The 24999-nt window shown below is 41.4% G+C and overlaps 1 protein-coding gene across 1 annotated transcript; it reads right to left on the reverse strand.

Moving 5' to 3' along the window:
• Positions 1-15766: 15766 nt before the first annotated feature.
• On the reverse strand, positions 15767-16180 carry LOC131250087 ((RS)-norcoclaurine 6-O-methyltransferase-like). Its single transcript, XM_058250742.1, has one exon. The coding sequence runs from the start codon at positions 16178-16180 to the stop codon at positions 15767-15769; it is 414 nt and encodes a 137-aa protein (XP_058106725.1).
• Between the last annotated feature and the right edge of the window lie 8819 nt (positions 16181-24999).

Below are 24999 nucleotides of genomic sequence, written 5' to 3' on the forward strand. Positions count from 1 at the left end.
GCCAGACATAGGGGTTTAGATCTGTACCGGTTTGCAGTGAGTAAAAGGACCAGATCTGGCCAGAGGATGAGAGAGAGAGAGAGAGAGAGAGAGAGAGAGAGAGAGAGAGAGAGAGAGATATGAAGGTTCTCGAGGCGGGAGGGCGGGGACGAGGGCCGAGAGAGAGAGATCGAGCAGAGACGGAGAGGTGCAGAGAGAGAGAGTCGGCGACGGGGAAAGAAAAAGTGCCGAAAATGAGATCAGGGCATTCGCATTTTGATTTAATAGAGACCCTTTTCCGGCAGCTGGATTTGGTTCCAGCCGGCAAAGGTTTCCACCAACTGTCGGTTTTGCCCTATTTTCTTGTAGTGGAATTTGAAGAAATCAGATTACCGAATCGACGGTGAGAGATCTACCAAGACGTAGAAGATGTCGAAAGTATGTCCGGAAGTTTCTGTGATCTATTTTAGGAACCCAGACTTGCGTGTCTGGCCCGTCAAGCTCGTGTAACCTTGTGTGTGCTCTACATAGCTGCATGTTTAAATGGCCTGGATGGTTCTTCTACTGGGTACCAACTTGGATGGCCCGAAATGTCCATCTGGTGGGCCACCATCAGCAAAACAAATGAAACAAGAGATGCAATGATCGTTCGTATTCGACCATACTCAACCTATCAAAATTCAGGTTGGGTCGGATTAGATCCGATTGTCCTGAGTTAACACTTGCAACGGCTTAAACAAAACATAACTTGAAACATCTGACTCTCAAATAACATCATTAAAGCAGAATATGTGACTGCTAAAATAACACTAGTAGAGTAATGTTTACAAATCATCACTCGTAAATAATAAAAATTAAAGAAATGGACTAAAAGGAATACTCACTCATGTTGGGAGTCAGTGTGAAGATACTTATGGATGAAAAATGTTGAAAATCCATGCTATCTATCAAGCATGGTAATTGAACCCACGATCTCATGTTAAAACTCTTGTGAGTCTACCACCGACTCATGGTAAGGACCCATTGTGGTGATTAATATTATTAAAGATATTGTTTGTACACCCACTCAATGAAATTTATATTAGAACTGTGGGCTATATATGACATTCCATGACCATGCAAGAGATTGGATAGATAGATAGCCGGCTATAACTTAGAATTGCAAAGGAACATACTATATATCGAGTATGAAAATAAAATAAACTAAATGAGAGACATACCTGACTGATTGAGACACCATAGCCGTTGGCCTGATGTTACAGTATTTCACATCTTATAACCTTTAGAGAAGCATAAGGTGGTAAATAAAAGCTTTTTTCATATATAAGCTTGTAACTCATCAAAACTCTTCACCTTTAGACTCCACATTAATTTGAGCATTATAATTCAACTAAAATACTTTGCATGTAACATAGCTGTAACACACCTATTACACGTTTTTAAATGAATCATATCTTACGGAGTCCACTAGTAGTCTTGATTGCGCTATCTAACCCGTAGGGCAATTCAAGACAGTTGATCAATGAGACCCACCTTATGAAATTCTTACACGCATAGCCAAAAGTATCTCACTGAGTACCATACTAACTCTAGTCCTACATGCATGAGATCCTCTGCCCCAATGGAGAGGATTGGCCACTATGGTCTTCCTTCACCAACCTTTAGTAAAAGTTTCAACTGGAAATAAAAAAAAAATAAAAAATGACATAGTTAGCAGCTGGATTTTTCAATTTGGAATATTTTTAGTGCTTGGTTAACACTGACGGTGGGGATGATCATTAAATTCTAGTGAGGTGACCGGGCATTTAAGAGATGGACATGCGTCACTATAACGGGGGACGGTCCGAAATCTGTTGTAGAAATAGAATCCGTTTGGGAAAGGAGATAGGACGCCTTATATTGATACTAACATGTACTGGATGCAGTTATGTACTTGGCACGTAATGATCTAACGGTGGTTAGAGATGAATGTCTTTTTCCTATTTTATAAGAGTCTAAAAAGATACAAACGGTTGTACATAGAAATAAATAAAATAAAATAAAAGATCTTCAGCCCAACAACCACAGTAATTATCATCTACCAAATCATCATCATTTTGTAATTTAGAGAAATTGATGACCGAGCCTAATCAACACAGAAAAAAATCTTGTGAGTAGGGTCCAGCTTGGGTCAGGATCAACCCGAACCTGACCAGCACAGAACTTTAGGTCGGGTCAGTTTGGGTTGTGTTAGGGTTGGTTTGAAGATTTATTATTATTTCTTTCAAGTCAAACAATTGACTGACTGAGTGACTCGGCCAAGTCCTCTCTAGTGAGTTTTCAATAGACCCGGCCGTGAGTGAATCGGTCGAGTCTTATCTAATGAGTTTTCAATAGACCCGGCCGAGTTTTGAGTCGAATGCACTGAGTTTTAGGACCATAGGCCCAACTTGTCTAGACACTCTATCTCAAGCATTTAATAATTTAATATGCGTCATTATGAAGTGCACATCCGGGCAGTTGTATGAAGTGTGGTCCACACCTTACGCGTGGCATATGTTTATGGCGATCCGTAAGGCAATGTGGATGAACTGTTTTCTCACTTTCAGTATAGGTAGCTAAACTTCGACCATCGCTTTTATTATTATTATTTTTTGGCCCTTGTGATTGGTCGGAATCCCAATTCTACTGACTGGGTCCCATGATTCTTGAGCCAGACCATTGATCTATCTAGTTGCAATATCAGTGGGCAATGCTCTAAAACTTGTTTGGTACTACAAAAAGTACCCAAAGATGAATCAAGCAAAACATTCCAATTGCACAATCAAGTCTAATTACAAACATTTCAAATTTAATGTAAAAAGACTCATGTGGGAAAAAAACCATTGTATAAAACGTCAGTAATACACTGCGAAAGCAAAAAAAATTATAAGAGATATAGATTACCCATTTAAACAAGCCTCGAATCTCTTCAGGCTATGACATTTAAACCTTAGAACAAATTAGAAAGCTCCCTTTAATTCCAAATTTCCTTCAATGACATAGAGTAGAGCACTACAGAGTGTCCAGCAACTAACATGAGATTTTCACATTTTCTCGATGGTATTGATCCACTGTTGATGACATTGAACAATTGTCAATGGAATTGAATGGTTTATCAATGGCATCGACAAACCCGCTGCTGAAAATTTCGAGACATCAATAACAAAAATATCTTGAATTATATCCGATTAAATATCATTCCTATTGTATTGAGTATGGCCATGGTACTAAACTTAGAACTTGAGCAATTGGTACCACTATAAGATAAATTGGAATATCCTAGCGCCTAATCATGCCACTTTACACACACACACACACACATATATCTGGCTGAACAGGCCGACTTGACATCACTGAGAACCTCAGTATACTGGATGCTGCGCAGAGTCTTGGACGAAGGTTCATAAAACTCCTCAAATGATTGAAACATTTTCGTGGAGGTTGGTAAAGGCTTGCTTGCGCACACCGAACCACCATGCCCATTCCAGGCTCTTCTAAATGCAACTGCCAAATCTCTTTCTTGGCAATATCTTTAATTTCTTGAGAGATTTTCTAAACTTTTAGTTTTTCTTGAGATATTATCAGAAAATCTTACTCACAAGAAAATATTAAAAATTTATTTATCATTACTTAATAAATAATTTCAAACCATAGATCTATTCACAAAATGCATAATTTGAATTTGTAAAAGGCATGCTTGGATTACACTAGAAATGAAAATGAAAGGAAAAAAGAAAAATTAAATGTTATTTTCATAGACCTTATTTTCTATTGATTTGGCATTAGAGGTTTTATGTCAATGTCAAGTCAAAATCTCATATTTATAAGACCATGGTAACATATTTTCTTGTGAAACTATGGAAAATTATAAATATTGTCCCTTGGATTCCTCCATTTTCCCTGTTATCCAAACACACCAAAGCAATGCACCAATGGAATACATTATACATTTCTTTCCTTTTTCCTTCAATTCCATGTATCCAAACATGGCTTAAACGAATTCCTCATCAGTTTTGTGATTAAATTGCGGAAAAAAATAAAATTAAAACTACATGTTCTTGAAAATCTCACAATAATATCATTTCATTTATTTGTTTTGAAAATATGGCCAGACGTTAAAATCTTGACAATATTTGTCACTGTGATCATCAAATGCGGATGGCCCATTTAGTAAAACTCACTAAATTGAAAGATCTGAGATGTATGTATTTGGTTCATATATGCATAGTTGTAAATGGTTCTACAGCTTGGTGTGTCGACTCAACCAGAATTCGAGTCGAGTATCTTGGAGGAGCCTGACTCAGTTGAATCTTGACAAGATTCACTGAGTTAACTCAATTCAACTCAGCATGACTCAACGGAGTCAGTCGGACCAGTCAATTATTTAACTTGAATAAATTAAATTAAATGCTCGGAACAGTATTTGAGGTTACATAAGAATGTTCACGGCTGCTACCATTGCTCCTAAAGTATAGTTTTGTTTTCTTTTGGATATTTTAATAATCTAGGCCTTTCTAAGAAATTTAAGATTTTATCCCTTACCTATATTTTAAATTTGATTATTAAAGTATTGAGTCGAGTTGAAAGACTCTTTTGATCTGACCGAATTGAGCTTTCTGAACCATGATATGATGGGCCTCATGGTGGATGGCCCATGCACCAAGAGTCTCCCATATTGGAAGATCCTAGCCATGTAATACTTGGACTTGTTTTTTGTTTTTTTTTTTTTGTTGCATGGTAAGCCTTGCTGACTTTTCTTTGGTAACCATCTATTTACGGAGTTAGACCGAGTCTTGAATCCATGCTTGGTTATTGTTAATGGGCAACGTATTTGGTCAGCAGACTGGGTCGGGCAGCTTAATTGCCTTTAGCTAGCGGGCAGGGCCTGGCTCGGACATGGATTATTTAGCTCATGGAATGGGGATGAGCATGCTGTGGTGTGGCCCAGACTCACCCATTTACCCCTGCAGATTTGAAAATGGTTTGTGATGCCATAAGAGCTGGTGAACGTTACCGTTCTGTAACACTAATGGACTTTATAATGCCCTCGTGCCATTAACAATGTGGTAGACAAGTGATGGCCCACCAAGTGGGAAACCAGGTCATGGGCCTTGTTAATGAGCAGGGAAAACTAGCCAAGCCCTGGTTTTTGTTGGATTCGGTCCCAGTTTCCTTAGTCGACCTGTGAGTTGGTTGACTCAGGTGAGTCGTCCCAAGGATGAAAAACAAAAGAACGGATGAGGAGGCAGATTACAGACATTAGCACAACGAAACGCGCGGAGCTTGACAGCAGGTCCCTGCAAGCAGCACCACTCGGATCATTTCTTTCTATCAAGCTAAAGCCAAGCCTGTTGGTCCGAAACGCCACTGTTGGGAACGCGAAAAATCAATCACATAGATATGAAGAAAAGACTAAGCTGCAGGGGTTGCAATGGTCTGAGTGGCAATTGGCCCTAGTCCAGCCCTGGCCCATATCTGTCTAAAAAGGCCTTGGCCGTAGCCTGGCCCCACATAACTGCCCTGTAAGACTGAAATGATTGAAGGTTTAAAATAGTGACATCCATTCGCGACAGGTCCCACCATCTAAATGGTTTTGGTCATTGAAGCATAAATCCCCATCCAACAGGACCTCTAAACTACATATGTACGGATGAATTGGAACCACTCTCAAGCATCTCAACATCCAATTCTTTTGTATAAAGGTGACACACATGATGATTAGACGGGGTGGTTTACCTTTATAGCCTGGCCTGTAAGAATCCATCGGGTGGGCCACACATGATTATCGGTTTACATTTGATCATTGGATTATTTAGATTGAGTGATTCAGTGGGCCCTACTATAGTTGTGATAATTATAAGTAGGTTTGGGCCGGGATGACTTTAACCATGGTCCCTATATATGGTTATTAAGTCGGATGTGGAAATCTACGGTGTAGAGATTCTAGATGAGAGAAGTGTGATGGGTAAGTTTTTCTAACTATATTTTTTATAAATACATGTCTTGGTCCCCTCACCAATACAAGAGAAAAAACCCTAACCTCATTAAGAGGTTCTCCTAAGGGTGTAAGGTCTGGAACATCAAGATTCTTGTCGGCTATACTGAATTATCTTCCCAATCAAGTACGCTTTAAGGTTATGGCATTGAATCTCCATTATTGATGCATAGACGATTTGTCAATTTCGTAATATAGATATAATATGCCTAGTCACCTTGTCTAGATTCCAAGTACGAGCTAGTCATCAAGCCAAGTTTAGAGGCCGAAGACCTAGCCCTGCAAGAGTAGCCCAGGCTTTGGGCCCACTGCCATCCCTACAAGTCTGGTAGGAGCAAGGCCCAAAGAATAACAGCCAGAAACGACGACAAACAAAGAAGAGGGCCCCATCTTTATGTTGGTGTGTGTAGCCATAGAGCCTCTTAGGATAAGATTGTGAACGGGTTGAGCATGAGTGAGCTTGATCCTGGATTGCAGACCTCTTTAAAATTTTGATTTTGCTTGGCTACGGGCTGGCAAATACATGAATGAGTGTTTGATTTTTCTTTCTGGGCAGTTCAGATAAATATTTTCTAACGAATAAATGATCACCTAAAGGCGTCTGTACCACACCACTATACCACTAAATAGTGGTACAGGGCTTTTCTAGCCATCATTGGATGATAGAAAAATAATTATTTTAGTGCATCCAATGGCTAGAAAAGCTTTCTACCACTATTAGCGGTGCAGGCTCCTCCTCTAGTTATCAGTTCTTCTTCCAAAACAGCTACAGTACATGGTTTCACTTGGCATCTGGATATCTTAACATTGGGGACATTTACGATGGGCCCGCCGGATCCTCTATAATGTTTGTAGAATAAACTTATTTTACATCACAGTTTGTGGGGTCCATCGTGATCTTTGCATCACATCCCATCCGTCTATCATGTGAACCCCCACATCTTATCCTTTGAGCCCAAAAATAAGGCCGGTCTGATAGTTAGATGAGCCATAGTATGCAAAATCATGCTATAAAATCACATGTTGTGGGCTTAATGTGTTTTGAAATGGACTGATTTTTGGGGTTAACTATTAATCATGATAAGCTGCATCTTATGAATGGATTAGATGGCATATAAAAGGCATGTGGGACCCCACCCACAATCTACAAGATTCTAAAGATAGCATCCTTGTTGCAACAGTTAGCTGTGGTATGACCCACCGGTATTTTCCATCAGGCTGATTTTTGGGATAAATGGAGAGCTTGCTTGAACGGGTCCTCCTTTTGGACAGATTAGACGTTGGCCTAACATCACCGTGCGCCCCACGCATTTCGATATTGCATCGCAAATAAAGCTGGTAATCAACCAGCATAGGCTAGATAATTAATCAATATTTTGAATAGGGCTGGCCCTGTCAGTTCAAAGTACGGGCTTGAACCAACTCCACGGTCACAAATGCCCGGCCAAGCTGTGAATTCTTATTTGATACAGGCAAGGGCGGAGAAGTCAAGTATTGCTAGAGCGGATGCGAGCTGAGATAGATCGGTCAACTCGCTTGACTTGGCTTGGATCGAAGCTGAGTTTGTGTCAAGCCAAGCTGAACCTATTTTACTGAGTTTGAAATAATTTTGAGCCAAGCTTGAGCTGGGCCAAGTTCGACTCGAAGATTGATTCAACTAACTCGGCCCGATTTTATATATATATATATATATATATAAAATTGTGTGCGTGTGTGTATCAATCAACCGAGCGCCCTAAAATCCCTTTTCTCTCTCTCTGATTGTTTTTTTTTTTTTTCTTTTCGCCTGATCGCCCCCTTTTCTTATATATTTTTGCCCAAACTTGCCCAAGCTACTGACCAATCTTGTCTGAGTAGAGGCTGCAGAACACCTTGTCTAACCACTCGCCCTAGTTGACCCGAGTTGTACTCTCTCTCTCTCTCTCTCTCTCTCTCTCTCTCTCTCTCTCTCTCCTGTTGAAATTGGTGGTTTTTTGAAATAAAATAAAATAAAATTTCAAAATTTTGGGATTTTGTCGTCAAAACAATTTTAGAGAATTTTTCAAATAAAAAGTACAGTGTGTGCTTTTGTCCCACATTGGAAATGATGGGAGAAGTTTTTTGGGTTTATATGTAGATGTGTGTGTAATATTCTTCCTTTGAGTTTTGGAGAATGAGACGCTTTAGTTGTGTATTCACATTGGAACGCACGCACGCACGGGCATGAGTGTGGGCAATGTGGTTGTAGTGACGCTAGTTGAATCTGAGATGAGCCATGGCTTTATAGGCGATTGAGAACAGTCAAATCCTTAATCTGAAATGGTTAGCCATTTCTGAAAATGGCTAGCTGCCTTGAAAGCCATAACGGTCCGAAAATGAACGGGCCTTGATGATCCAACAATCAGATCTTTCAATCCGACGATCAAAAACACCCGATATTAATGATCAACAATCAGAAACGTTTTTCAAATGTTCTGAACCATTAATGGCAATGATCCACTCCTTGGTGCCTATATAAACCTAAGTGGACCCATCGTGATTACTGCACGCCGGATCCAGACAGGCTTGTCTTATCCTGAAAGCAATTCGCCTGTAACCCATTAGGAATTGATAAGATGGTGAATCACGCTTTAAGGACATTGTATTATTTTATGTAATTCAGCCTAGTGAAACGAAGAAATTGAAATTTATTTTATTTCATTTTTATTTTTTGGTATATCCAACCTTTTTTCTAACATGTCCAACCACTCAACCATCCCTATGATCCTGTCTGACCACTCGACTGTCTTGTCCAAGCACTTGAGTCAATAATCTCTCTCTCTCTCTCTCTCTCTCTCTCTCTCTCTCTCTATATATATATATATATATATATATATATATTTGAGTGTTCGGTGGCTACTGACTCTAAAGATAGAAGTTGAACTCAGCTTGAGCAAGCCAATAAAGCCTAAGGACCGAGTCGAGCTGAACTCAAGTTGGAGTAGGCTGCTAGCTGAGCTGAGCCAAGCTGTGTCGAGCTCAACTTGATTTGGCTCTGTGTGCAACTCTAGGTATTGCTTAATGATCTTAGTGTGTCTTTCGTATGGTGGCCCACAATCTCACACACACATGCGCACACATGGGGCACAAATTGGGTACTACCCCCACCAGGTCCTAGCTAGAGATGGATGGTGCTGTCAGGGGCTCTATAGGGCCCATAGCGACGTATATATTTTGTCCATGATGTCCATCGATCTTGTCATGTGATTTTATAGCATGAGCCTCAAAAGGAGGCAGATTGTTTAAAACTTCTCGAGGCACACATGAGTTTTGGATCAAGCTGATATTTATGTTTTCCCTTCATTCGGGTCCACGTGACCTTATGAACAGGTTGGATGGCAAATAAACATCACGGTGGGCCCTAGGAAGTTTTCAACAATAGGAATTCATTTCCCACCGTTTCATGTGGTGTGGTCCACTTGAGCCTTCAATCTACCTCATTTTTGGGCTCATGCCTTCAAATAATCTTCCAAAATGGATGGACAATATGCATAAAACAAAGTCACAGTGGGCCCATAGATACCTGACATGACTGCCAATCTCTAGCTGGGTCCCAGTGGGAGTAGTACTCAATGTGTTCCCATATGCATATGATCATTGTGGCCTTAGGTTTTTATTTTTTATTTTTATTTTTATTTTTATATTTAAAAGTTAGACATGAACTTTCAAGGCCCCACCATAAAAGAAAGCTTTGCATGAAAACAAACTAACATGGATAAGGAATGAGAGTCCTTGTAAAAGTTGGAAAGTAGAATCAAGATTGCAAATAAGAAGGATTCTTAATCCTCTTTTTCCAAGCTTAAAACATATAAAGCTGCCTATCTATTGCAGATTGGAGAGAAGGTGAACCAAAGCCTTCGGTACATGCAAGGATGAGTCAGCTGCGATCAGAGTTGTTGAGCATCAAGTTCGAATGCCTAAACAAGTGTCGTGCATTGCTATTGTGGCATAGCTCAGGAAATGTGGCCAATCTCTTTTATAAGCTTTTTAGCTAATGTCATTGTGTATGTATGTATTTCATGAACCTAGTTTTGGGGTCATAACCTTCATTACATTCAGTAAAAGTTAAAACTTAACAAATGAAACATATTGAATAGGCAATTGACCTGAACAACTAAGGCATACTACATCAAAGTTAAGATAAAGCTCACTGTCCCATCAATTCAAGGCTCTTTATATGAACCGTCGAGGAGAGTGGCTCCAAATCAGGCACTCAAGCAAGGGTGGCATTGCCCATGTTTGGTGATTCAAAATCAAGTAAAGGGTGTCGTCTTACTTTAGTGAGAATGTCTTCTTTTCGTTTCGTTTAAGCATCAGAGTGAAAATGTCTTCTTACTTTAGTGTCACAATGGAAAACAAGGTTAAAAACTCACACGCAAGCGCATATAGAGGTCTGTTCACATGGTATTGTTGAGCCCACCTGATGTGTGCATCTTATTTACTGTTATCTATATGTGCTTCTTCAATGTAGAACTCAAAAATCAGACTCATCCAAAACTAAGGTAGGCCACACCATAGGGCAATATGCCAATTCATGCCTAAAACCATTAAATTCACTAAATCATGCATAACATGATAGGCCTCAGAAACATTTGAGAAGGTTATATGGGTGGAACATCCCTTCCCAACTGTTCCCTATGGTGGGGCATCACCTGAGTGGATCTGATGCACTCATGATGTATAGCAGTGATGTCTAACATGCATGTATGCCCCCATCATGAAGGATAGGTAACCAAAAATCAGACCAATCAAACCATATGATGGACCACAAAAAGGAGATCGAGCATTGTAAAATTGTTTAAAATTTTCTGAATTTTAAGGCCTGCCGCCCACCTATGACTGGATTGGATCGAGTACTGAGGTGTCCCATCCTAATGGTGGGTTGCACTTATCAATGGGTTGGATGTCATATTTGGGGGTTTGGGTAGATCCTACTAAATCAGGATTATGATAGGCCCCACCCCCTCCATGTCACAGTAATATTTTTATTTATTTAATCTGTCAGCAATCTGATATTAACCTTTGGCTCATATATTGGGTCACACAATTTGCATGGTTCAAATGTGCATTTTCTTTATGCCTTGAAGACTTTCTATTCTTAATTTACCTCTCTGTGTGGAAATTCAAAGTGCATTCATCAGTGATCTCTATCAGTTGGGAGTTGATACTTAGGCCTGTTAGGGCAATCCGGACCTGATTTTCAGGCCCACAGAAAGGAACCAAGCTGGTTTGAATGCTGGTCTTGTCCCATTTATTCCTGTCGGATCTGGGCCTTGGCCTGATCAAAATACATTGGGCCTATCATATACTTTGGGTTGAAACTCGAGCGGGTTGGGTGGGTTGAGGGTCAACCAGAGCCCAGCCCAGCCCAGCCTCAAGAGCACCCAACCTGAATTCCATGACGAGGGTCTCGAACCTGAAGTCCTCTATACTGGACCCATCCCAATTCAACCAGACCTGAACTGACCCAAATACTTGTGATTATTCTCAATCCGATTCAAATTCAAATCAGGTTGGCAATTTTCAACCTGAACCCAACACGAAGACCTTGACAACCCAACCCAACTTGACCCAAACTTGGGTGGGTCAGTCCGGTTCAGGCTGACCCAAACCAAGTTGCAGCCCTACCTAGGCTCTGGTTGATCCAGATGCAGCCCATTTCATTAATAACGGAGTGTACTGACAAAGGCCTACTCCACCGACCTACTTATGGCCCGTGCAAACCAACATGGAAAAACCGTACCCGTTCATTAGGTGGGACGTCACACCATGGATGTGCATTGGTTCAAGAGGGTGACCACAAGATTTGAGGAGTTTTTAATTAGGATAGTCGTACATGTATAAAGCTGTACATACACATGACCTGCTCCAAGATTAAGACCTTAACCATCTATGAAAAAGAACGTTGCCGATAAATTCCACGAGGACAGATGATAGGGGCGGGGCCGTTGATTTCAGAGAAGAAACAAGATGGACAGTCAAAATGAAACTTTGATAGGCTACATTGTGAAAGTTTAGATATCAACTAATACATGTAAAAAGGTTTATATATATATATATATATATATGCATTATGTGGGAATGATCACATGCAGCCCCATTGTTCAGCTCGGTGGACCCACCCATGATTTATACGTATAATCCAAGTCATGCATCTTGTGTCACTGCAGCACTTTTCATGTATAATGCCTACCAAGAACTTAGGCAGGACGCACCCTATTGCTGTTCAGCAATGTGCAATCACGCCTAAAACCTATAAATTCACCTTTTTTGTGGGCCCTTCTAAATGTTGGAATGGCTTGAATTTAGGTGTCCCTTCATCCCTTTTGGGTATACTTAATGAATGGATTATATCATAGTTCTTGTTGACCTGAGTCGAAACTCAGATGACTCAACACGACTAGACAAGAAATCGAGCTGAATCAATATTGTTAAACTGGCTGGTGAGATTGACTGGGTTAAGAGTCGGGATAATTCAATCGGGTCAGCCCACCTACTCCAAACGATTCGTCATTACTCAAATATCACTCAGCCTAATAAGTATGTTTTTCAAATAACACTCTGATCCATAGCTTAAGTGGTAGATTGAGTGAAAGATACCTCGTTTCAACACTGAGGTCTTGGTATCAACTCCTTAGTGGGGGTGACTGACAGAGAAGTGTGAACTGGCATTGGGTGTATTAACAAGCTAACGAAAAAAATAGTCTGTTTTCAAATATTATAATTCTTTTTTGTCCCGTCATTTTAGGGTTAGGGCCCAAACATCATCCTTATCCAGAGCTCGTGTGGGCCACATAATAGAAAATAATGGTGACAATGGAACCCACTGTTGAAACTTTCCAGGCTCACTGTGATGTTTGTTAGAAACGGACACTGTCCAAGTTAGGACTTTTTAGGCCCACGGCGAGCAAGCCGACAAGGTGGACGGAATGGAACACTCTATTGTGGGCCTTAGGCTATTGTACCAATGGTTATCCTTTCATTTGGTAGTAAATAAAATGAACATGTAACAACCGCGACCCATATCACATGAGAACCACGACCTATATAACATGATAACTACGACCCATGACAATCACGACCCATATAACATGACAACCACGAACCATAACAACCACGACTCTTGCTACGTTACAACCACGACTCATATAACATGACAACCACGACCCATATAACATGACAACTACGACCCACGATCCATTTCAACAGTCACCACGACCCATATAACATGACAACCACGACCCATATAACATGACAACTACGACCCACGATCCATTTCAACAGTCACCACGACCCATATAACATAACAACTACGACCCATGAAAACTACGACTCTTACCATATTACAACCACAACTCGTACTGCATTATAACCACGATCCAAGAATTTGACCATACATCGATGCCCACATTGATGTATGTGTATAATCCATGCCGCCTATCCTTTTTGCTGTGTCATTTTAGTGTAGGGTCCAAATATCAACCTGATCCAGTGCTCGTGTGGGCCACATAATAGAAAATAATGGTAACTATTGAAACTTTTTAGGCTCACTATGATGTTTGTTAGAAGTGGACACTGTCCAAGTTAGGACCTTTTGAGCCCACGGTGCGTAGGCCGACAAGGTGGACGGAACGGATCACCCTATCGTGGGCCTTAATTAGGCTATTGTACTAATGACTATCCTTTCATTTGATAGTAAAGAAAGTGAACATGTAACAACCGCGACTCATATCACATGACAATTATGACCCTTACCATATTACAACCAGAACCCATATAACACAACAACTACGTCCCTTATTAACCACGACCCATATAACATGACAACCAGACCCATGATAACTACGACCCATATAACATGATAACCACGACTCATATAACAATATAACTACGACCCATGACAACCACGATTCATTTTTTGTAGTATAAATGGATCAAAGGCTACAGATTAAAGCTGTAGTATAATCTAATTGATCTTTGGATATGCTTCAATTTTGGGCTCAACCCCTTAAATTAGATGGAAAAATGGATGGATGGCGTGGATAGACCACATACATTCAAGGTGGGCCCAATTGAGTACTCAATCCCATTTCCTCTCTCGAGCGCAACTTACTTTGGGAAAGAAAAATGGGCGCGGATTGCTACTGACAGGTTGAGTATCTAGACTCGTTACTTAACCTGCGTGGATTGACAGGTTGAGTATCCACACTCGCAACTCAACCTGTCGGTTCTAATTGGGAACATGGCCAAAAATGAAAGAGGAAGGACGCTAGGGCGCCCCTTTTATAGCCATGTCACGTGGCTTCGGCATTAAATGGGGAGCCGAATCGGCGCCTCCTCGGACGCCCCAACCCGACACGTGGCACCACACCACACGCCGTTGAGGTCCACCACCGAGCACCCTACCATGCGTCTCCCTTCTATTTGTTCCATTGCTAAAATGATAGCCTCCCGGCTCGTGCGACCTTGGGAAACGAACCAACGCGTGTTAAAAAGAGGTGATGTGCTCCGATATTCGTGTCAGCCGTCGTACTGACAATAAATGCTCCATCACAAGCTTTGTCCAAACACAATCCGACCCAATTCCGATCTATTCATCGACCACCATAGGTCGGCATAAGGAGTAAGGAGGCTTAGTGTTGGGGGAAAAATATGACAAGTCGATAAGTTGGCTTATGGAATGGACCAACTCTACTGACATGGCCCGGACTTACTAGGCGATGAGCCTGACCGAGGCCCACATGTCTCGAGCCAAGAGGCGAGGTCTCCAAGGAGACCGAAGCATCCTCAAGGATGCTCAAAAAGCCCCTTAGTGGCCATACGATGCCGACCTAATCATGGGTCGGCCATAACTCGGATATGACTCGAGCATATTATGACCTAACCCCAGTCCGACCTGCACTCTGGGTCGGCCACAGGGCTATTGCTGGTCAGCCAATAGGTCGATTATGGATCGACCCATAGCCGATTAAGGATCGGCCATCATCAGTCGGCCATAATGGAGTCGATGCATGAACCGGCCAGTACAAGCCACCCGGACAAGATGATACCAATAGATTGGTCGATGATTCATAGCCAAGCATTGCATTTGATCTAGAGCCGAACCAAGGAAACGTCTCGAGATGAAAGATTTCCTTCCCGATATCCTCGGAAGATAACATCTGATCCTGAAAATCTAGGAGATCGAAGATCTCCTGATCGGCTTGGATAAGGAATCCAATTCTCCTACAAATCAGAGAAATATCTCAAATCCACGGGATTACATCTCCTCTATAAATAGAGCCGCCGAAAGGTGAAAGGTAAAGACATACATTCTTGCCCCTAAATCTCTATCAAGTCATTAGACCCAGAATCCAAGTCTGACTTAGGCATCAGAGGGTCCCCTGTACAAAACAGGGTCTCTTTTGTCCACTTCTTGTGCAGGTCTCCGAGTAGTGGAAGAGGGGTGAGCAAAAAACAACATCAACAAATGACAATAGTATCTATTGATTGGTATTTATTTGAGAAGCTTTTTGAAAAAAGTAACATAATGTAAATTTCATATTAATTACCCAATTCCCTGTAAAATTCAATTTTTTAGAGTTTTAATAAAATATTTATACACCCAATGCTCAAACTGGCGAGTTGGCTCATCTGATTTTTCGTGAAAAATCAGCCAAGTGATTTGATTAAAAAATCTGACTCAATAGTAGTGAGCTAAACGGGGATCCAACAAAGGATCTGGCCAAGACCCGAGTCAACTTAGCGAGTTTTTTAAACAGGAACACCCATTGCTCTAGAAAGAAGAGAGTGATACGTTACCATCAGCATAACAGCGTCGGCCTTGGGTATGAAAGAGAACATGTTTCCTGCAACAAACTCCACTTCTGGACAGCTGGGTGCTGTCTCTACCACATGAGGAAGATCTAGTACGGTACACTTGATGTGGGGAAATGCCTTGGCGATGGACTGTAAGGTCGTGCCAATACCGCCTCCAATGTCCACCAAAGACGTTAACCCTTGGAACACTTCCCCATAGCCGTCGATCAAGGCTGGAACCACTGATCGGGCCCCACCAACCATTGCGTTATTGAAGATGCCGTTGAGCTTAGGATGCTTAGAAGCATTGGTCCACATGCTCTCTCCATACAGCCTCTCGAAGGCAGATATACCGGCCTTCCCTTGCATGCAAGAGCCTCATGTATGCCATGCAGATAAGCATTTCTCGTGCATCTGGAATCTGAACAACGGTACTATGCTCTTCTCCTCATTGATCAGGATGAATCTAGTGGCCGGACCATTCATTTTCGACGGTGAAGAGCTGCATGTGCACCAAGTAGCGCATGATCCGCCGGAGGACGTCGAGGTTGGTGCAAGGCTTAGGAAGTGAAACCGCGAGTTGAGAAAGTGTTATGGGCTGCCCGTGGCCGTGGATCACCTCAGCTATTCCGGTTTCGACCGCACATTTGAGGACGAAGGAATCAATGGCTCCCAATGAATGGTTCCACGCAATTGCATGGCCCACTATCTCTTCTCTCTTAACATTCTCCATTTCTTACTTCCCCCTCTCCCGTTGGTGTACCGTACTTAAATAGAAAAAGAAGAAACAGGCAAGATTGGAACTCAACCAACCCAACCTATAGTTCTGAAACTCAGTGACTCGACTCAAAACTCGATTGAGTCAACTTCAAAGGACCAGAAATCGAGCCAAGTCACTGTGAAACTCGGTAGCGAGCTTTGACATGGTTCAAAGTTCAAACTCTGCATGCAACCGCATGTACCAGTATGGTAGCAGTAAATATCCCATTCTAAAAATCGTAAGTTATGTGTACAAGATCTGAGCCTTTCATCAGGTCAGTCTCACTGGTTAAATATTCTGGCCCTGCTTATATCCTCAGGTGGGCCACAATGTATTGAACAATTTTGTTTTGTACAGCGTGGCCCACCTGAGGAGTGAAACGGCCGGAAATTTGGATCTAAGCAGTGTAGCCACCTGATGGAAAGATGGACCTTAATTAAAGATATGTTTATGCTGGTACGTGTTCCTGTAAAATAATATAAAGAGGTTTGCTCGAATCCATCCCACATACGGCAGCAAAATAAATATTGAGTTCTAGCCATTAGATTTGGTTTCTTTCAATGACCCAAACCGATTATTTGGTACAGCTCAGATGGGGATGCCCACTAAAACTCACAGATACAACCCTTCAATCTCTCACACAGGTTATTGGGACCTTTCACGTTTAAAACAAAATAGCCAAATTATCATACGGTTGAAAATAATCCAATTGAGAGTTTTTTTTATGACTTTCAACTTTATCATCAAAAGTGAGACTAGTCAATATATAGGATTTGGATCATTAGAAGATTATCGAGATTCAAAGGCTAAAGTCCCAACATATCATATTGCAATGGGTAAGTGGGATGTATTTGAACTTAGGATATATCGATCACATAATCGGCTCAATCGCAATCACAATAGCAATAGGAATAGCAATATCAATGGCAATAGTAATAGCAGTACGTAAGTGAGATGCATTTGAGCCAACCTATAATATATCAAATCATTGGTTTAATCATAATTTATGGTCCACCCAGCAAGTTACGTCCAACCTTTCATATGAGTGTGACGTTCAACTTATCTAATTGGGGTCACCTTGTGCAAAAATGAGTCACATCTACTCATGGCATGGTCACTTGTGTTTTATTATCTATGGATGGCTAATTTTTGTTTTCTAGGGTGTGGCCCACCTGATGAGTTGATGGGTTTGATTTTTACAGAAAGTGGTCATGGTGGTGAGACCAATTAGGGTTGGATGTTGCACGTACAGGATAAGTTGATAGTGTTCTATGGGCAGATATTAAACTATGGTTCAAAAGAACTTAATTAAAATTGTTGCCATCAATCCCACGTCAAGACATACGTCATCCACTATTTTAACTTTCTTGGCAACAACCAACTCCATTAAAAAGCCAGTCAAACTAAAACAGCTACGGATATCAACTACCCACTTCTATTTAATAATAAGGAAGTATTCGATGGGATTATTAGATACTCTGGCAGAGTCTGATGCCTAATGCACGGGCAATAAAAAATTGTAGATGTGGCAAAAGTTAGCTCAAATTACACCAAGTCGTGGAAACCACTGTGACTCATTAACAGTTCCAAATTCAGTTTGGTTAGGTGATCCTGACCTCTGATATGTGGACGCTTGTTTGTTGAAATATGATTATGGGATAGTTTTTTTCATTTTTAGCCGTCCAATATTTAGATACCTATGTAAGTGTAATATTTTGTTCGTGATACATTCAAATGCATACAAAAATTTGGATAGTTTAATTTGAATTACTTGTACCTAGTATATGCAGTTTTCAATTAATTTCTTAGGGCCTGTTGTATACCACCAAATAAGTTACTTTTTAACTTGTCTCAAGTCATTATATTACTTTATTCACTTAAGTTAGTTTGATAAATATCATTATAAAAGTAAATTGAGTGTCCAAAGCTACTCTTCTCCATAAGAAGTTTTTTTCTTTTTCTTTTTTCTTTTTCCTTTTTTAGCTTTTCTACTTTTATCTCTCTCGTGCTCTATGTCAAGGACCCACATGATGGACGGTCCGCATCAAAGGTGGGTCCCACATGATGAATGATCCCATATTAACATAGGCCCACATAATAGATGGTCCACATCAAAGGTTGCCCCTCTAATGATAAATAGAGCACATCAAAAGGGTGCCGATATGATGGACAACCTACTTCAAAGGTGGGGCCTACATGATGGACAATTCACATTAAAGGTGGGATCCACATGATGGGCAATGGACATTGAAGTGAGGCTCCATATGATGGATGTCCCACATCGAGGTGGGGCCCACATGATGAATGACCAACATCCAAGGTGAGCATGTATGATGTTTAACCCACATCGGAGCCCACATGATGGACAGTCCATATCAAAGGTGGGCTTCATGGACGTGGGTTGCATCCTATCCTTGCCCGTCTCTAGCCACAAACGGGTAGTTCTATGGGCGGGCCCACCGTGATGTATCTGTTTATCCACATCGTCCATCTTTTCTCTCATATCATTTTAAGGTATGTCAAAAAAAAAAAAAGGCAGATCCAATGCTCAAGTGGACCGCACCAAAGATGACTCTTGCATTTAATGTAACCTAAACTTATTATTTGGTGTGATCCACTTGAGCGTTGGATCTATCTCATTTTTGTGCACATACCTTGAAATGATATGAGATAAGGGGTGGATGGCATGGATAAACAAATATATCACATCACAGTGGGCTTGCCCACAAAACTGCCTGTTCATGGCTAGAGATGGGCGGGGTTAGGACACAATCTGCATTTGGGCTTCATATGATGGATGACTTACATCAAGGTGTGCCCCACATGATAGACGGTCCACATCAAAGGTTAGCCCTAATGGTGAGTGGCTCACATCCAAGGCAGACCACACATGATAGATGACCCACATTGAAGGTGGGGCCCACATGATTGACAGTCCATATTGTGGATGTTGAATCGCATGCGCAGTCGTCACTAGCTAATTATTCACATTTGGCTAAACCCTAAAAAAAATAAAATTTAATAAGGTATCTGAGGATCTCTATCCTAAAATGATTCTTGATCTACTACCGAAAATTATGGATAAGGGACCACGGTGATAAAGAGGAAATGTGTTAGACACTCTCTTTGGCTGAACAAGCATACGATCTATACTTTACAAGAAAAGACGAAATAGCAGGGATTAAGTCAATTCTTGTTTAGAAATAATGAAAGTGTGTGTAATACATTGTGGCGATGTGATGCCTATAACAAGTGATGGACTGAGTCAGACAAGTCTAGGAGACTCACCCACTTAGAGAAGTAGTCGAAGCCTAGATAGTTTGAGTTTTTTATGAGAAAGATTTGGTATATCAGTGAGTCATAGGGCATACACATGTACTGCTAGACCAGTGGGTGAGTTGGAGTTAAGAAGATGATGCACGATACTAATGCAAGTATGAATGAAGTTGATAAGAGTTGAATGGGTTGTGAGTGAATGAGTTTATTGTAAAGGTTGGCTTGAGTGTATTGGATCGGCCTCTCGGCTGCTTGGATGGTTAAAATTAAGACTTGATTTAGGCTAGAAGGGCTTCCTCTCTTACACTCTCCCTCTCCTTGGTAGATGGATGGGCCAGATCCCACTCTTATTCTCTCACTCTTCTCTTTCTTAGGCTTTCTTAGTAAATGGTGAGTGTTAAAAGATAATTTGAAAATAAAATGGGAAGGGCTATTTACATGATTTTGGAATGGCTTTTTGTTCATTTTTGAGAAGTCTAGGGGTGAAAAGGCTCTTTAAGGACTAGGATTAGCGGCATGAATGAGAGCACCATGTAGCATAACATGTATGGTTTGAAAAGGTGACAAAAGGGCGTAATTTTGAATAAAAGTGAAGGTGGGGTCATTCCACCCTAGTGAGTTGCTCCATGCATGCTTGCTAATGTCACCTTCCCACCTAACCCCACGATAAAATGTTGTGGGGTTCTATGTGGCGAGCAGCACTTCATATGCTACCCATTACGTGGATGGGCCATACTACCATTACGTGGATGGGGCCGCATTTTTTGCAGGGGTCTTCTATGGGATGGTATTTCTCCACCGGTCTAATCAAATTTGTCTTATTATAGTCTTAAATGCTAATGGCGCTTGGCTTGGACAAGGCTTGGATTTGGACTTGGATTTTGGCTGAATTTCGGGAGTTCTCAAGGATTTCTCCCACGCTTTGATTAGCTTGTCAACCCCAACATAGAGTGTCTACACACATAAGAGGTGGCCCCAATGACGGATGGTCCATAGGACAGGTGGTGGATATTGAAAGTGAGCTCCACATGATAGACAATAGCATTGATGGTGAGCCACTCATGATGGATGGTCATATCCACGGTAGGGAACAAATATTGAAAGTGAGATCCACATGATGGACAATAACATTGATAGTAAATCACACATGATGGATGACCAATAGCAAAGGTGAACCCTACATAATGAATGGTGCACATTAAAGGTCAGCCCCTAATGATAAATGGCTCACATTCAAGGTGGGCCATGAATGATGGACAGTCCACATCAAAGGTGGGACCCACCCAATGAACAGTCCACATCAAGGGTAGGCCTCACATGATAGATTGTGAACATGAGAGTAAACTAAACAAACTTGAGGATAAATACTTAACATGATGATAGAACGAAAACAAGCTTCTTTATTTTTTTTCCTCGCTGGCAAAGATGCTGTTTACCAAACAAATGTATCTACTTAACAAGTAGAAACCAAAATAAGTTATTTAAAGCATAAGTAGCTTATCTAAGGTATTACGTATCGTTGATATACATGTATGTAAGTTTGATGGGTGATACACATGCATGAAAGTTTTTCTCTCATGTAATATACTCTGCCTAATCTGACGGTTGACACACATGCACTAATAAACTACACATACGATAAGCAAATTAAACCATCCAAATTGTGCAACCCACTATAGATAAGTCATCAATACAAAACTAATATTGATTGAACGGTTGTAATCAATTCGTTATGTCATTAATTTGTCGAATTAAGAACATTGATTATTTTTATTCGATGGTCCACTAAACTTTCACTAATCATCCATTTAATAAATCAAATGGGGAGACTTTTGGCTCTCGAACCTAACCCACGATTTGGACAGTTTAATATAATTAACCTGTATGCTACACGTGCAATAAATTAGGGCCTTTGTATAAACCATCACAAGGAAAGTTTCCTCCTGATACCAGATGGTTCTCACCATCCTAAGAGAGTCCTCAAGCTGGTGACACGAGTTTAAAGTTGACCAGTTATTCAAAATGACCTATTTAGCCCTACGAGTTTCAGTCATTTGAGTTGTCATGGCCGTCGATTCAGACCACTTGTTAATAAATTCATATTTAACAGAAGCATATCCTCACCTGCTGCGCCTCTCTTTTAGGTTTAAAATGATCATTTTATTCTCAAAATTTCCTGGACGTTGAATAACACCTGTCCTTTAAGAGATTGACGGAAGCAATTTGGGGCTCTCAACGGACCAGGTCAAGGTCTGTCCAAGCCCAGATAGAAAATAAAAAGGAGGCCTGAACCCAGCCTGTGATGGGTAGGCCGGAAATCGTAGCCACCCAACTTAGCAGGATGTAGATTGCATGGTGACCCTATCACCACTGATATCTATGATGACCGACATAGTAAGATTTGATTGGGTCACTTTCGGCTGTTATATACAAAGCATGTTTGAAAGTTGTTAGATCAACTTAGTACTTAACCAAGCTCGATCAATTAAATCCTGCCACGTCAAATCACCAGGGACATTAGTGGTGGCAGGATTTGTTCGGCCCATAACCTGTACATGTACATCTCGATCAGTTTCCGGTCATCAAATTGTACACATGGTGGCGGGCCCCACAGTAGATTAAATATTAGTGTTGAGGTCTCAACTCACGGTCACCGACTCGATGAGTGGATGGGGCTGTTTTTTGCACTATGTTATCCTCATGGTAGGCCCAATCTATTGGAGAATATGGATTGGACACTGCACCTGCAAACGTGGATTAGCTATAACCCCGGGTCTAGCCAAGTGTGTGCGACCCTAACCATGGGGCCCACCTTAATGATTGTGTTGTATATCCATGCCGTTCATCCATTTTGCCAGCTTATTTTAGTGCATGATCCAGAAAATAAAGCAGATACTCAGGCAGACCACATAGTAGGGATTGAATTCCCACCATTAAAAGCTTCTTGTGGGCCATAAGTTTTGGATCAAGCTCTTATTTGTGATTTCCTTTCATCCATGCCTGCATGACTTTGTCAACAGGCTGGATGGCGAATAAACATTACAGTGACCGTAGAAAGTTTTTAATGGTGAGCATTCAATGAACATTGTTGCATTCACTAGTTTCAAAGTAGGTTGGGAATTAACCGCAGCTGGGTGGTCCATAGCTTGTGGCACAACGGGTCGGAGTTTCAACCTCATATTGAGACCAAAATTCTCAACCGATTGCGCCGCCCTTAAATGCAGACCATTGACTAAAAGAGGGGTTTGTTCGATACTCTTCCAGCGTGGCAGTTTTTGTTACGTAGGCATTTTTAAACTATGCACGTAGCATATATTAACTCAAATCAAACCGTCCAAACTGCTGCACGACCAACCACGGGTTGGTCACCGCCTCAAAATAGCATCAAATGAGCTGTCCTAATCTCTGACTAATGGGTATTTGTTTATTGAATTTGGATCATAGACTTGGTTTCCATTCCAACCGTGCATTCAATGTCCACTAATCCTTCTATTAAAAAACTCTAATCACCCTAGCATCCGTGAGCGGTCCACCTATATTACAGCTCACGATTTGGACGGTTTGATTCAATTTGTATGCTACCTGCTCAAATTCTGAGTGCCTGAACATCAACCGTCACACTTTGCCAGAGTATCAATGATTTTCACTTGATTGGATGACCAAGATCTTCTGAGATGGGAGAAGTCAATGGATAAGGCGGATTAGGTGGTGTTGCCTATAGCACCCCCGGTGGCCGGTGGTGGTATGGTGATCTATTGGGCGCCGTGGGCCACCATCATGTATGTGTTTTATATCCACACCATCTATCCGTTTTTTTCCAGCTCCATGTATGTGTTTTATATCCACACCATCTATCCGTTTTTTTCCAGCTTATTTTAGGGTAGGAGATCCCAAGCTTAAGTGGACCACACCACAAGAAACCCTGGGATAATAAAACCCACCAATGAAACCTTCGTAGGGCCCACCGTAATGTTTATCTACCATCCAACGTGTTGATAAGGTCAGCTTAAAATGAAGGGAAAACACAAATATGCTCGATCTAAAACTTGTCCTCTAAAAAGTTTTTTTTTTTTTTTTTAATGATCCACGTTCAATCACAACTATTTCATGTAGCGTGGTCCACGATCTGCTTCCTTAAAATGAGGTGGCAAAGGGCGTGGATATCAAACACATGCATCAAGGTGGCCCCACAGTTTCCAACACGTCATCACATCACCGCTGGGTTCACCTGATCCACGTCCCTCACCTCATGAGGGCGGGAGCGGATTGTCTGTGACCCTGCCCGGAGCTGTGTGAGGCCCATAAAGATGTCCGTAGTAACTCCGCCCATCTGTTTTGGAAGACCACATTAGGGTAGGATTCTAAAAATCAGGCAAATCCAAATCTCATGTGAGCCAGAACTTACAAAACAGCGAGGATTGAACGCGATGACAGAAGTTTTGTATCTGGATGATATACGGTTTGGATGGCATATAAACATCCTGGTCAGCTCCAGGTAAGTTTCAACGGTGGACGTTGCTGTTTCCACTGTTTTGTTGGTGTGGCCCACCTAAGTTTTGGATCTGCCTGATTTTGGAATTCGATCCTATCTTGGTCTTTCAAGACAGATGGACGTAGTGGATTTGTCACGGACATCTCTGTGGAACCCATGCAGCCCCGGGCACAGACATGAGGGCAGGGAGTGGATTAGGTGCAGCCCTTAATGCGGGGCCCACCTTAATGTATGTTTTCTATATCCACACCGTCCATCCATTTTGCCGCATCATTTTAGGGCATGATTCCAAAAATGAGGCAGTTCGAAATCTAAGGTGGACCATATACCATAGGTAGCTGTAGGGATTGAATGCCCTACCATTAAAAACTTCCCAGGGACCACCATAATGTAATGTTCATTTGCCATCCAACCAGTTGATAAGGTCACATAAGCCTGGATGAAGGGGTAAAAACAAATATCAGCTTCATCCAAAACTTATGTGACCCATTGTTTCCTGTGGTTTATCCCCATTGTTTCCTGTGGTGTGGTCCACTTGAGCTTTTTGGATATGCTTCAATTTTGGGCTCATGCCCTAACATGGATAAAACACTTGCATCACGGTAGGCCCCACAGAGTCGGGTCACCAAGATATGGGTGGTGTTGGGATTACCGCCCAAT

Source organism: Magnolia sinica, chromosome 1 (assembly GCF_029962835.1).
Source record: "Magnolia sinica isolate HGM2019 chromosome 1, MsV1, whole genome shotgun sequence".
Lineage (NCBI taxonomy): Eukaryota > Viridiplantae > Streptophyta > Magnoliopsida > Magnoliales > Magnoliaceae > Magnolia > Magnolia sinica.